Raw genomic sequence first — 15,310 nt, forward strand, 5'->3', positions numbered from 1 at the left:
CTGAATGTAACTCAAGGGTAGGATAACATCAGAAAAATGTGCAGTGGTCTCTTCATTTTCTCCAGATCTATACAGTATATCCTCATTAGTAATGCAGTAATCATACTACTGTGCAAGCATCGTCTCGACAGTTTCATTTTCATCCACCAGAGGGCGATCTGTACACATACACAGTAGTGCCCTATATTGGATACACAGAGGTCTACAAGGCATAGGCATGCACATAATCTCTCTGCTCAAGACATGACAGTGGAATGTCAACTGTAGGACGAGAAAAACATATGGGCCAAGGTCGGTGCAAAGTATACTGTAAACAAAGTCGTCTTGTGACCTTGCTTTCCACGGTAGTGGAAACGTGTCACTGTTTTTACAGTGACACGTTTTTACACAGAAGCATTATGGTTATTATTAATGTATACGTGCATACACACCCACACATACACACACACACACACACACACACACACACACACACACACACACACACACACACACACACACATATACTGTACATACAAACACACATATACAGTATACATATATAAGTAACTATTGCCTTTAAGATGTGTCAGCTTTTACATAAAGTATATATATGTATATATATATATATATATATATATATATACAGTATAAAACATACTAGCCTACATATACTTAAGATATATGAATACTTTTGACCTAAGTCTTGAGGTGGAAATGTTGTGTTGTTATGGATGTTATCTATTATCTATTCTGCATGTTGACACTTGTGTTATAACAGTTTCTCAACTCCAGGTTCACATTCCGTATACAACACAAAAATGGATGAATGTTTACAAGTCTCTCCCAAAGGTGCATCAGTCAACAACCCTGTAACCGAGCATTAAGCTAGTAAGTGTATGTTGACCGCTTGACATAAATGTGGTTCCAGTGTGATCAACTCATCTCCTTAAATCAACCTTAGATGGTACCAATCAGTCAGTGTGTTGAGTGTACTCCATGGATTAAGTGGGATTGTAGCTGTGTGATACACAGACAGGTGTCAAGGATAATTAATGAGTGAATGCATCTGAAGGCACGTACGGGGCCAGAAGATCACTGGTAAACATGGGCACCAGTTGTTTGTCTAGCGTCTCGGTAAAGCTGAGGTCAGCCTTCAGCGTTCAGTCAGCCTCAACTGTGGAGAGCTGAGACTTTCTCTGATTTGATTTCTGGAGTGAGTGTGTCCTCACAGTGACTGTTGAGTGCTGGCACATGACCAGAAACTTCCACAGAACTTTGAGTGGCCGGGACTTGCTCAATGAGAACACTATGTCTCCACCAGCGTCTCTCTTTTCTTTTTTTTGGATGCAGCATCGGTGAGACACTTCCCGATCCCTGCCGATTGTGTCAAAACAAGCCAGGTTCACATGCAGTGTTCCGTATACGACACTAAAATAGACAAATGTTTACAGGTCTCTCCCAAAGGTGCATCAGTCAACAACCCTGTAACCGAGCATTAAGCTATTAAGTGTAAGCTGACCTCTTGACATAAATGCGATTCCAGTGTGATCAACTCATCTCCTTAAATCAACCTTAGATGGTACCAACCAGTCAGTGTGTTGAGTGTACTCCATGGATTAAGTGGGATTGTGGCTGTGTGATACACAGACAGGTGTCAAGGGTAATTAATGAGTGAATGCATCTGAAGGCACGTACTGTGCCAGAAGATCACTGGAAAACATGGGCACCAGTTGTTTGTCTAACATCTCAGTACAGCTGAGGTTGCAGTCCTCCCCCCTTACCTTGCATAATTATATCAGAAGAATGATATTCTTTTTACTATGAAATCTACACATTTAATCTGAAAAGTGAGTCTTCAATTAGGACTACCCCTACTAGTCTTACATGAACTTGGGTTGGGGAGCATTTTTAAGTCACATCATCAGAGCTGGGGAGCATGAGTCAAAGTCATCGACATCAGGGAGGACAGCAAATCCTTTAGGCCTAGACTGAATGATAATTTTAAGCCTTGACTACTCTTGTAGTATTTTCTTTTTTTTAAAGATTATTTTTTGGGCTTTTTATGCCTTTAATGGACAGGACAGTAGAGAGAATGACAGGAAGTGAGTGGGAGAGAGAGTCGGGGTGGGATCCGGAAAGGACCACGGGGCGGGAATCGAACCCGGGTCGCCGGCGTACGGTGCAGGTGCCCCAGCCAGTCGCGCCACTGCCGGGGCCAACTCTTGTAGTATTTTCGACATGCCCAAACCCAGCCTTCAGCGTTCAGTCAGCCTCACTCCAACTGTGGAGAGCTGACTTTCTCTGATTTGATTTCTGGAGTGAGTGTGTCCTCACAGTGACTGTTGAGTGCTGGCACATGACCAGAAAATTCCACAGAACTTCGAGTGGCCGGGACTTGCTCTCTGAGAACATCATGTCTCCAGCGTCTCTCTTTCTTTTTTTGGACGCAGCATCGGTGGAGACAGAGGCACTTCCCGTTCCCTGCCGATTGTGTCAGAACAAACCCCCCCCCCCCCCCCCCCCCACACACACACACACACACACACACACACACTCACATCAGAATAGCAGCGCTTATGGAAAAATATTTATGCTTGCTCTGCTCCTCCAAATGTTTCATAGAGGAGCCAGTCTAGCTTTCAGCGTTTTTTTGGCAGAGAACCGATTCTGCAACCCCAGTTTGTGGGTTTCTCGATTGGTGTTTGCACTACTTTGGTATTTGTCATATGGCCAAACTAGTCTGTATACCAACTAACTGTTCAGAACAGCAACTATTTGTAGTCTGACTGCAGATCATATTTACTGATGCCCTTCCCTCTATTTCTCTCTACTTTCCCTAGAAGTCAAGAGTAAACCGGCTTTGTTTACTTACTGTACCAGTACTTTTTTGTTGTCACTGTTGGCAGTATCAAAGCAGTACGTGGGCCTCTGGCCGTTGGCTCACGGTCGCGGTACAGTCCTTGGCCAGCAGCCAGGTATGACACTGCTTAGCAAGCGGGTTGAGGTGATGGGCAGCGTGGCTAATCCGCCATTCTAGTTAAGTAATCTCAGGATTCCCATCACAACTGATTGTTTTTGGTGTGCCGCATTGTTGACTTGTGTTATCCCCGGCCACTACATTGTGCCGGTGACCCGGTGTCATGAATCCCATCCTTTTGATACAAGGCCCATTGAGAGGGCTGTATGCATTGACGAAATTGCAACTAAACACGTGCACACACACACACACACACACACACACACACACACACACACACACGCCCACACCCACGCACACACACAACCCCAAATCTGAATAACAAATCGAGAGCTGAAAAACAGTATTGGATGGCCGTGGTCTTTCAGACCTCAGATGACACTGCCTTGAAACCAGACCTGTTTCTGTACTGTAAGTCTTTGAATAGGCTCAGGAAAACCTCTGATAACCATTGCCTATGAGCACAGTACTCAATTAATTAAGAAATGCTAGTGTAAACTTTACCATGCAACATCCCAAATTGTATTGGAGATGATGCAGAAATACCAGCGTCTTATCTGGGCCTGACCTAGTTTAAAATTGACTGAGGTAACGTAGAAAAAGGTCCTGTGGTTAGACCAATCAAAATTTGCAATTCATTTTGGAAGTCATGGACTCAGCTGGGTTAAAGAGGAGAGGGTCTGTCCAGCCTATCAAGCACAGTGGTAAACATCCCTGTCCCAATTTGGTTATGAAACATGTTGCTGGCATCAAATTCAAAATGAATTGAAATTGAATTTAAATTGAATTGAATCAAATTCAAAATGAACATATATTTTCCATGAAATTCGCCAACATCTTCATTTTCAACATTTGATATCTTGTCTATGTCCTCTCTGCTGCTAAATATGGGTTTGCGAGACTTGCATATTATTTTCACATTCTGTTTTTATTTGTATTTTACACAATGCCCCAACTTTTTCTAATTTGGGGTTGTACATACACACACACACACACACACACACACACAGAGAGAGAGAGAGAAACATACACACAAACATTGTCTGTGTGCCCGTATTTACTATTTGGAGTTAACCTGGTTTAGGTGTGGGTTTTTGGACATTCTAATATCAGATTCCAATCCGCAACAATTCAAGGTTCTAAAGTTCTATGCTGAATTCAATGAACCCAGATATTCTTTAGAATGTTAATTTTCTAACATTTCCGTCACACCTCAGAGCACGGGCGGAGCTGGTACTACAGTACATAAACCATCAGAGTTCACTGATAGCTGGGGCAGTGTACCGTAAACGCAGTTTCCAGGACGCGGTCCAAAAACGACCTTATGCAATCCAGTGCCCGCACCTCTTCCCCTCACTGGGTTGCTATGACTCTGGAGAAAGTCATAGCAACACTTGATGTTCCCAGATGCCACCATCCAAGCCAAAGGCTCTCCAAATGGCATTATATCGAGAATCACCACCTTGCTGCTTCTCATTCACATTAACAGCTAGCTTACACATATTAACTTACTTGGTTAAACTAAAGCATTCACTTTAGTGTGTACAGACCAGAGTCACCCAAAAAAACAAAACACAAATACTGCATTTTTCACTTGCATGAATTTGGTCCAAAACTGTGGATTCAGCAGATGCTGTAGTCACAGTATTGCATTTCTGCCAAAGATTCAGAGAAGTTTGAAGGTTGACTGCAGGCACAAAGATACTCAACACTTCACACAATTTTGAACTTTTTCAGCTGTACAACACTATGCAACAGTGATTTACCGTATAGGCTTAGCAATATCATTTTAAATCTGAATTAAATGGAATACGTCCATGTATACAGATGAATACATTTTCACAAGCTATGTGCAAAGTTTAGTTCTGTGTTTTGAGCAGAGACATAACGCTTTGTGTACTTCAAATGAAAAGAAACATATTGGATACTGTTTGCTCTTTTCGGGCTGGCTCTAGGCCTACTTTATATTCATCAGGCACTATAAGAATATAAAAAAAAACATACACTCTAGCAAATAAGATAGCCTATCATTGTTGCATTGAGAAATCAGTTATCCACCTGATATTTTATGGAAACTATAAAGCCTTCACCAGTCATCACATCATTTTAAAATCACAAGCACAAGCTAATTACCCTACAGCATAAGTTATAGCAAGACTACTGGTATGCATGCATGGTTTTGAAATAAGCAGTTCTCCACTTGTTGTGCGGGAAATATTGACGGGGAATACCATTGAAATGACAGCCCTGACTCTATGGTCAAGTGTCTTGACTGACAACACCAAAACAGCAAAGCGATATACTGGTCCTACTTTCAGCGATGCTTAAATATGACCTTGTTGTGAAGTAGTTTCCAGCCATAACTTTCCATGCGGTCTTTAGAACAAACACATTATGTAAATCACGGACGCCTTTGTCAGAACTGCACGCTCGCAGAGCTGTTTACAAGAATTCTTACAGGGCGTGTCTAGGCGGTGTACCCTCGCTTCATTGGACGGTTGCGGAGAGAGACGTATTAGAATGGGCGTTCCTTTCTCTGGCAAGGTAAACTTTAAGACCGAAAACACTGATGATATCCTCAGAGAATTGTACACAGGTGACAGATACCCAAGCTTTAGAATCGACAAGAGCATCGAAACTAACGATCATCTTTGCTCTTTGAATATCGGAAGTTTGTGAAGGCTTATCTGGATTTGCATCATGAAGTTCGTAAGGTTTATCATGAAGAACGCTGCGCTGGCCAATGTGCCCAAGCACATAGACCATTTCTCCAAATTTTCTCCATCTCCTTTGTCAATGAAGCAGTTCTTGGATTTTGGTGAGTTTGACATGCAATTAGGCTACTTGTCTTGTTCGTTGCAATTAATGTTTTTAGCCTAAACCTTTGATTGCTGTGCGTGATGCTCTTCTCCAGTTGTTGGTTATGTGGACAATGAACTTGCTTGCCATTGATGATGGTAATGGTAGACTCATTCATGATGAAGATGCTTTCAGTTCCATTTGTCCCAAAGGTGTTTCGCACCTTTATGGTGTTGTCTTGCGACCACATTTATGGACAAAGACCATAACATCCAAACTTAGTATTCATGGCAATATAGGTCTAGACTAGGCCTACTTAATTGCTCACACTGTCTAAATGCTTAATAGGTTCCACGAACGCCTGCGAGAAGACCTCATTCGCCTTCCTCCGACAAGAGCTGCCTGTCCGGCTGTCCAACATCATGAAAGAGATTAATCTTATGCCTGACCGGCTCCTCACTACCCCATCTGTGCAGCTTGTGCAGAGCTGGTAAGTGCAAACATCCGGCAGTATGGGCTACATACCATAACATCAGTCTGAAGCATACATCCATAGTTTTTTAAAGATGTAGTGAAGCCGATGAAGTCTTACAACATTGATTGTTATCTGGGCTAAAAAGTTAATGTATGTATGTAGTTAAAGGTGTTATAGATTTTGAAATGCCTATAACATGTTATCATTTTTGAGTGAACCGCTTTGTTATGCAACGAAAAGTGGGCTACTTTGGTTGAACTTTGCCCTACATTGTTCCGCCTTGCAACTGAATTCTGACAATAGCATGGAACGCACATTCTAAGTTGCTATAAAATGCGAAAGATGAAATGAAAGTTTGTTATTCTTTTTGAATATAGCCTATATTTGGGCTCATTTTTTGGCCGAATAGGCTGCATGCAGTCTGCTATCTTTAGAATAGACGCGCAATATGAACTCGCGGAACTTAAGATCTTTACACTTTTTTGCTATTTTTAAAACTGCTAGCTGATGTGCATGTGCCATGTTGACATTAATGTCACCTACACGTGTGCATCGCTCATGGGAGCTGCTGAGGGTGTGTGTGGGCTTGCGACGACATGAGCAGTGAAATTTGAGACGTTTGCTGCGCGGACGCGTTGAGTTGTTTTTCACCGCAGATGCGGTAGAGAACAGAACGTTCCAACGGACACTGTTGTTGGCTACGACTGCATACTCTGACTGACCTCTCTAACAGGAAGTCAGTCATCAGATCTTTATTTGGAACAGATCAGAAAATTGTTGTACAGTACAATTAAACGCCGTCCAGTTATTACATATTCACATGAGATCTTTCATTTTTTATTTTGTTTTGTTAGGGTACTTCTTGTTGACCTTTTATGGCGTCTTTGTAGAGGAGAAACATTGTTAAAAAACGATGGTTACTTCTCAAAAATGATATGAAATGTATATCTCAGTATGAGCACAGCTACTCTTTTGATCCCGCAAGGGAAATATGGTATCTGCATTTATCTCATTCGTGAGCCTTAGCAAATTGTTATTGCTCCTACTGTACAGCCAACAGGCACTTCCCCCAAAAAACATTTGGGGGATTTTGGAACGGGGCGGGGGTTTGATTTCATAACCTCTCCCATTGCTTACACTACATCAACCGTGGGGTATGGGGGATGAAGGCCAAACTCTGGGCTCTAGGAACACTGCGTTGTGATTGGTGGAGAGAGGGGGATGGTCTGTCTGACATCCTGTTCTGTGCAGGGGTAGGTGGGCAGGGGCGGTTTGATCTAGTTGTTTACCACAGGCTGTCCCAGTGCCCGAGAGCTCCAGGCAAAGAATGAAAGAAAGAGAAAAAAACAACTCTACTGTAAACAGATAGTGGTCCATACGAAAGCAATTACTACTTTAACTTGGATAGCACTGTTTGCCCATTCATTTCAGCTTGTGGATCTTTATAAAAATCGATATAGCCTAGTTACTACACACATGGACACATTGGCCCTAGTGTAAAAGGTAGTATTGTGATACGCACACCCAACGCAAGCACACACACTCGATAATTCGATAATTCTGAATTGCACTCATGCGCGCGCGCACGCACACACACACACACACACACACACACACACACACACACACATAATTTACAGTACAGAGTTGATTGGAAAGGCCCATCCTCTGGTGCTTGCACATGACTGGTTAACTGGTGGCAATAAGCTGCCACGTTGGTCTGATTTGTGAGCTGGCCGATGAACCTGCTGGTTGCTGTTGAATGGAGTGCTTTGCGCAGCACTAATTCCTTGTTTACCTCATGGAGGCTTGAGCCTGGAGGACAGGCATGAAAGGCATGTGGTTGGGTATCAGATGAGAAAATGTGTGTGCATAGCGCCGCTTTAGGTTTCGGGGGTGTTGGGGTGGGGTGGGTGTGTACGTGCATGCGCATGTGAGTGGAGGGGTGTATCTCATCTGAGGGGTGGGGGTCGGGGGTTGTAGGGGGATAGCTGTCTGGCACACAAACACTGGAAAAGTACCAGTGGAAAAGTACCCTTCCTCAGTGGCAAGCAAATGGCCTGCCTTTGCAGGTATTCACTCTGCCAGGCTCAATCTACCGTAATGCTCTCTGAGTGCATCTGAGGGGAAGGGGGCGGCTGGATGATGGGATGACAGCTCATTCCTCCCATGTGTTTGTGTTCCTTCTGCAGGTACATCCAGAGTCTCATGGAAATCCTGGAATTCCTGGACCAGAGACCTGATGACCACAGTGTCTTAGATGCGTAAGTGTCTAACAGGTCACAGGCAGATCCAAAACAATAATAATGATGATGATAATAATAATAATAATAATAATAATAATAATAATAAAACCATTGTGCTTCATATGGTTTGTATCAAGGCCTCAACATGCTCACTCAGCTTCCCTCTCCCTCCATATCTATTCAAGGTTTAACGATGCCTTGGTGACCATCAGGAACCGGCACAATGACGTTGTGCCCACCATGGCTCAGGGAATCATTGAATACAAAGACGCATTTGGTCAGGACCCCGTCACCAGCCAGAACATCCAGTACTTCCTGGACCGCTTCTACATGAGCCGTATCTCCATTCGCATGCTCATCAACCAGCACAGTGAGTGTTTTCTTCTTTCCCTTTCAACAACAGAGCAACCCCGTTAGCTTTTGCTCTCCCAACATCAAACATGTATTGTATTGTGATAACAGGTGCCTTAGTAACACAGGTCTGTGTTGCAATTGAAAGTCATTTACGAGGCCTTGGCAAGCTCGGCTCATTATTGCACCTGCTAAGTAAGCAGTTCCCACCTCTTCAGTACACTCTGCTGTGCTAAGCGGGTGGTCTGAGGCCGTTTTATGACTAAAGGACCTGTAGCCTAGTAGGCTAGAGGTGGGGATGTTGTTTTGTCAGCTTGGCTGCTGCTGTACTGGACACAAACTAGGTCTAATCTGGCTGTCCCTCCCTGTCCTAGCTTGCCTTCTCTGGCTTGATATCAGCAGAACCGGATCTGTCCACCCTCAATTAAGTGGTGACGCAGTGTATTTTATGAACTGGAGGTCAGGCATTGAGAGAGCGGAGCCCGGGCTGGTTCTCTCTGGCTCATATCAATTATTTACCTGCGTCCCTGGCACCAACCACGGACCCTGATGTACTTCACCAGGGCCAGCGAACTCTTCACCCCCCCCCCCCCCCTAACTTTTTTTTCACCTCTCTTTGTCTTTCTGTCCACAGCTCTTATCTTTGACGGGACCACGAATCCTGCACATCCAAATACTATCGGGTGCATTGACTCCCAGTGTGACGTCCCGGAGGTTGTCCGAGGTGGGCATGAGCAAAGCAACGTCATCTGTCTGTGTAACTACTGCAAACAACTGCCTTTTTTGTCATGTCAACTCCATAGCCTAATGTTCCTGGTTCGCTCTGTCCCACAGATGCCTTTGAGAGTGCCAAGATGCTCTGTGAACAGTACTACCTGGGGGCTCCTGAACTCGAGATGACGGAGATTAACGGTAAGCTGCTGCTGCAAACACACATTCAGGTTTGGCCCCAACCCGACAGCGATTATGAGGCGTCGGTGTTTATTATTACTTTCTCTTGCTAGCTCAGATTGCAAGATCTATATAGGCACCTCTCTGACAGTACTTGTTTGAACACGCTGGAACATGATGGGAAACTTATGAGGGTTTTTTTTTGTTTCTGTTGCAGCTAACAGCAAGAATGACCCAATTTCCATATCTTACATCCCTTCCCACTTGTATCATATGCTGTTTGAGCTCTTCAAGGTAAGATCACATAGCCATTAGATGCTGCATGTTTTTCACAGTTTGAGATAAATACTGTAGATGGAATGAAAACATGAATGTTAACTTTTCTATTGCAGAACGCTATGAGAGCGACCATTGAGACACATGAAGCAAGTAACAACCTTCCCGCAATCAAAGTAACGGTGGCCTTAGGTGGAGAAGACCTCACAATTAAGGTTAGTCAAAGCAAGACATTTGAAAATAATTCAGGCAATCTGTGCTTGTGAAAAAAAAACACATTTTCACATTGCGACTAAAAATTCCACTGGAATTCCTGAGCACAGTGCCACCACAAATACAAACTGCAATGATCTCCAGCAGGCAGTCTGTTAGTTTGGCACATCGCACACAGGCAATTGCGACGTGCTGCCGCTCAGTCATTTGGCCAAACTCTTATGTAACCCGGCAAGTTTCACCAGTCATCCGCCTGCAGTAGACTGGTGGTCATGGCTCATATTAATCAGATTTAGAGAGCAAGGCTATAATTAGGTAATCAAGTTAGCTTGGCACGGACATACAGGCTGACCTTTGCTCCGAGGGGGACATTCAGGCCATGTGGCTTAGGGTAATTGCCCAGAGTAATACACTTGAGAAAATGGGCCTCTAAGTAGAGACCACTGGCCTTAATGGTCTGTCTGTGAACTCAGATGGCCTTACTTCTTACAAGGAGGCTACACCAGGTGCATAACTGAAGCCATTCTCATAGCATCTGCAGCAACAATCAGCCTCCACTATAAACAATGGAACTGACTGCATCAGGAATGATAGCGACCTGTACGCTCAACAAAAAAATGAGATCAGTCTTCCAATATTTTTATGCCACGCAAACGGAGGGCTTCAGTTGCAGACCCAGTATAGTTGCCCTGGTAGAGATCAAATGCTGACTCTGATCTGGCAAGCCTAGTGTCTGTGTGTTTGTGCTGTGTTATCTTATCATTCTCCAGGAGGGCAAGCTGAGTGTTGCTTAAACAATGTTTTGTGTTTCTTCGTTTGCCTCTCTGCAGATGAGCGATAGAGGTGGCGGCGTTCCCTTCAGGAAGATCGAGAGACTCTTCAGTTACATGTATTCTACAGCTCCAACACCAACCATTGGGGACCACCAGAGAGCCCCACTGGTAAGCAATCATAAATACAGAGACACACACACACACACACACACACACACACACACACACACACACACAGTAAATCCCCACGCACACACACACACACATAATGCATGCACTGCGCGTAGACACATGCATGGTCGTACATGCATAGTCATGTCACGTACTGCACGCTCGCTGCTCCTCATGCGGCCTATAAAGTGTAGGTCAGACTGAGCCAGCAGCTTAAATCTACTTATGCTGCTGCCTAACCTACTCAAGCTACACAAGCCGCGTTGAAAAGGCCAGATTAGTCCACTTCTGGTTCAGCGACAGACTACACCTGTTACCGACCAATCCGAAATCTCAATCTTACCTCTCACAACGACAGAAGTGTCCTAAAGGATGCAAGTGCACAGAGACCTTATTACCGTTCTGCTTTGGCATCAGCATTAATGTCCTGGGCTTGTCTTCCTTCACAGGCTGGGTTTGGCTATGGGCTGCCCATCTCCCGCCTCTACGCTCGCTACTTCCAGGGAGACCTGCAGCTGTATTCCATGGAGGGACACGGCACAGATGCAGTGGTTCACATGAAGGTAGGCCCACATTATTACATTACAGTGCTGCAAACCTTCACCGTTAAACGGCACGCTGCTGAGTACAGCATAGGGATCACTTCAGGGGCAGCCGTGGTGTACTGGTTAGCGCACCGGGCTTGCACCGGGCTGTTCGATCCCCGACCAGTCCACCATGGCTGAAGTGCCCTTGAGCAAGGCACCTAACCCCTCACTGCTCCCCGAGCGCCGCTGGTTGGGCAGGCAGCTCACTGCTCTGGGTTGTGTGATTCACCTCACTGTGTGTTCACTGTGTGCTGTGTGTTCACTAATTCGGTTAAATTGGGTTAAATGCAGAGAACTGAATTTCCCTCACGGGATCAAAAAAGTATATATTCTATTTCTATTCTATTCTACTTCAATATAAAGCGTTACGTTTTTATTGCATGATGTTACATTATTGTGCATGATATTTATCGCATGATGTTACATTATTGTTACATGATGTTATATTCTTGGCTTTCTTCCTCAGGCTCTGTCCACTGATTCTGTGGAGAAGTTACCGGTGTTTAACAAGACGGCCCTGCGGCATTATAAGGTCAACCAAGAAGCTGACGATTGGTGTGTGCCCAGCAAGGAGCCGCTCGACTTGGCAGTGTACCGCGCGGGCAAATGAACCTGATGTCAATGTGTGCCATGAGGATGTGGCACTTGGCCCAGAGGAGAAAAAAAAAACCAAAGTGGGCGAGATGGGACCTGCTGCCAATGGAAGTTGGCGCACGAGGAGACCAAACTTGCTGAAAGCTTTGCATGCCTTGCTGGAGAGCCTTGCGGTCCTGGATCGGGATCACCGCTCTCGGAAGTCCGCTCGCTGAGTTCGGAGTTATGGAATAGACGTGATGACACAAGTGTGATTAGAGTTCCGAGAAAAATTGGACATGACAAAGCAAAAAACACGCGATGAAAGTACCAGCAACATGACGATGTCACAAACCAAAAGTTCCTCCAGAGTGATGAGAGCTAGCGCAGGCCCGGTCAGTGGGTTCAGGGAGAACAAGGAGCGGGCACAGTTAGCGGGGAAGACAAAATGCAGAAATTTGTCATTGATGGTTATTGATGAAAGTAGGAAAGACACAACTGAAAGCTGAAGGTGATTGAAGGGCAGAAAGTTGTGAGAAGATGGAAGATTTTGTTTGAAGAACAGAGCAGAACAGTGATGTTTAGAACGAAATTCATGACAAGGTCATATCTTTTCAACGAGACATTTGGTTAAGTAACATTGCCCATATGCCAGAGGTATTTCATCATTTTGAAAGATCCTATATAAGTGGTCATAATTCTTCAGAGTTGTCCTTTGGATTTCAATTGTTTAAACACATTTATTAAAAGGTTCACCAGAGGCTCAGGACATTGCCATAGGCAAATGTTTGTTTTCAGATTTCCAATAGTCAAAACCGGCTTAGTGTGATCATTTCATTTGGAAATGTAGTACTATTGTGCAAAATTAATTTTCAGTTCTGTGTAATCAGAACGTCTGGTTTGCAGTATTGGCGCTTTTGTCTAGTGCTTTGTGCTGATCATGTGGTAAGGTAGTCAGAGGAATGAATATGCCAAATAGAGGCTCCATTTCATTAAACTGGACTGGACCAGAATGCCAGTAAAAGGAGTGATATGACAATCAAAATGGGTCCAATGTAAATTGGATTTTTGTTTTTTTACCAAATGTGTTTGTATTATGGCTTGTGTAATGAAATGACCATTTCAAATCACCTTTATTTTTTTACAAACACCAGAGTTCTGAATAAAATGTTTGTAGTTCAGAAAGTTTCAGAGTCATGGCTCATTTCTCCTATATTTCCTTCATGCTTCACACATGACGCTGAAATCATATTTAGTTAAGTGTTCTTGTAAGCTACGATTCATTTTCAATCATATTGAAGGAATGGAATTCCAACTGCAATGTAATCTCCACAACAAACTGTTGATATTGGAAATGAATACACAGCTTTGTCTGACGACACCTTCATCTCAAAGTAAATTTACTTATTACTGTAAAGTAACCACTAAACCCATGACAGCCTACTGTATGTAGAACACTCAGACAGAGGGTTTAGCTCACGTCTCTAACGTGATGTCCGGCTTACAGTACATAGCTAGCATACAGCTGAGACTACCAGACATAGCTATTGGGTATTTACGAGAGTATAGTCACCATGAAGACAGGTACGTTAGGGGAACATCCCAGTTATGGAGCTGCTTGTTGTTTTGCCAGTCAGCATCAATCAACTGAGCAGTAAATGTCCCGATAAGCACGGACTCTTGATCTGTCAACGGGGCAACCTCTGCTCGTCGGGGACATCCTGTCAATGGATAAATGAGTGGCTAGATGAAATGAAATGTGCCGCAGGGCATCGCAAGATGAGCTTGTCATCAGCCATTCACCTACTGAAGAAGATAGAACAGATTGGTGCAAGACTCTGACACCATCTCAAGAAAGGACGTGTTAAGGAAGGAGTGTTCTGATTGCACTAGTTAGTCACAAGTCTGTCCTTTCTTCTCTGAAAGGAAGTTTTTACCAGAAAAGAGGCGGAAAAAAAGCTTTATACATGTTGACAACAGAACACAACAGAAAAGTGACCTATCAGGCCAAAGTTGCTGTTAAATTACTGTTGCACCTGGAGTTGTACTGGGTAGGTGAGAGCAAGTGAAGTCCCTGAAGAAGCCAGAGCCACCAACAGGCATGCGTATGCCAATTGACTAAACTGCTTTAGCAGTGTAGTGTACTTTCCCCTCTCTGCTGGCCAGGGGAAATATGACACATATCAAAACGTATCAGGTTTGATCGTCATGCATCTGACTGCACCGTTTCGCATCAGCAAATGGCATGAAGGTCAGCAACTGGATATCTATTGAGCACTTTCTCCCCCCTACCGTGGCCAAGGTGATATGTTCAGTGTCCACTTATATAATATACTCCCACATGGCAGTTTTATATAACTTTATCAACAGAATATGTAGCTATATAGTTTGGTGATATAACAGTTAGGCCTAACAGTACATCTCAATATTCATGTTGTGCATTTGTGCCCAGCACACAGATTACAGTTTTTTTTTTTATTGCTTTGACGCAGTAGTCGACTCAAAAAAACATTTTTCAAAACTCTTAACGCAAAGGCCTAAACAGTGGTACCAATGGTCAAAATGACTCATTTTGCCTGCAAAAGGCAAAAAAAACTCTTCCAAAACATGTAAAATATGGACCAAAAGCAAATTTTGCCCTCAAACAACACAACTTGCACACAAGTGCATAAGCGCTTCCAATCAGTCATTAGACAAGGGGCATCAAAATACAAAATTCAGCTCTCAATGTGAATCAGTGCTGCATTACTGGTCAGCAGCTTAAGTATCAGTGCCAATGCTTTCTTGCTTTCTTGCAAAAAATAGATCCAGAATCATATACAATGATTTTTCAAATTTTATTGAATGCAGTATTCATTCTTTTTTTTTCTTTTTTGAGATTGTGGCTAAGAAATGAAATATTCCAACAGAAACCACATATATAGTATGAAAGAAAAAAAAACAGTAAAATCCATCACTGTGTAAGACATAAGGAAAATAAAAAATACAAAATTCTG

General features: G+C 43.5%; 1 protein-coding gene across 1 annotated transcript; it reads left to right on the forward strand.

The window, feature by feature from the left end:
• The first annotated feature begins 5,533 nt into the window (after positions 1-5,533).
• LOC134077287 (pyruvate dehydrogenase (acetyl-transferring) kinase isozyme 2, mitochondrial-like) lies at positions 5,534-13,499 on the forward strand. Its single transcript, XM_062532804.1, has 11 exons — positions 5,534-5,777; positions 6,107-6,248; positions 8,426-8,497; positions 8,665-8,849; positions 9,465-9,554; positions 9,665-9,742; positions 9,939-10,015; positions 10,114-10,212; positions 11,041-11,151; positions 11,604-11,717; positions 12,208-13,499. Exons 1-11 carry the CDS (start codon positions 5,660-5,662, stop codon positions 12,349-12,351), a joined length of 1,230 nt encoding a protein of 409 aa, XP_062388788.1. The 5' UTR covers positions 5,534-5,659; the 3' UTR covers positions 12,352-13,499.
• Positions 13,500-15,310: the final 1,811 nt, after the last annotated feature.

This window comes from Sardina pilchardus, chromosome 3 (genome assembly GCF_963854185.1).
Source record: "Sardina pilchardus chromosome 3, fSarPil1.1, whole genome shotgun sequence".
Classification (NCBI taxonomy): domain Eukaryota; kingdom Metazoa; phylum Chordata; class Actinopteri; order Clupeiformes; family Clupeidae; genus Sardina; species Sardina pilchardus.

Coding starts and splice junctions, on each gene's coding strand:
- LOC134077287 (XM_062532804.1), top strand. CDS start 5,660: ATGAAGTTCGTAAGGTTTATCATGAAGAACGCTGCGCTGGCCAATGTG. Junction 11,152..11,603: donor ACCACCAGAGAGCCCCACTG/GTAAGCAATCAT, acceptor CTTCCTTCACAG/GCTGGGTTTGGCTATGGGCT. Junction 11,718..12,207: donor ATGCAGTGGTTCACATGAAG/GTAGGCCCACAT, acceptor TTTCTTCCTCAG/GCTCTGTCCACTGATTCTGT.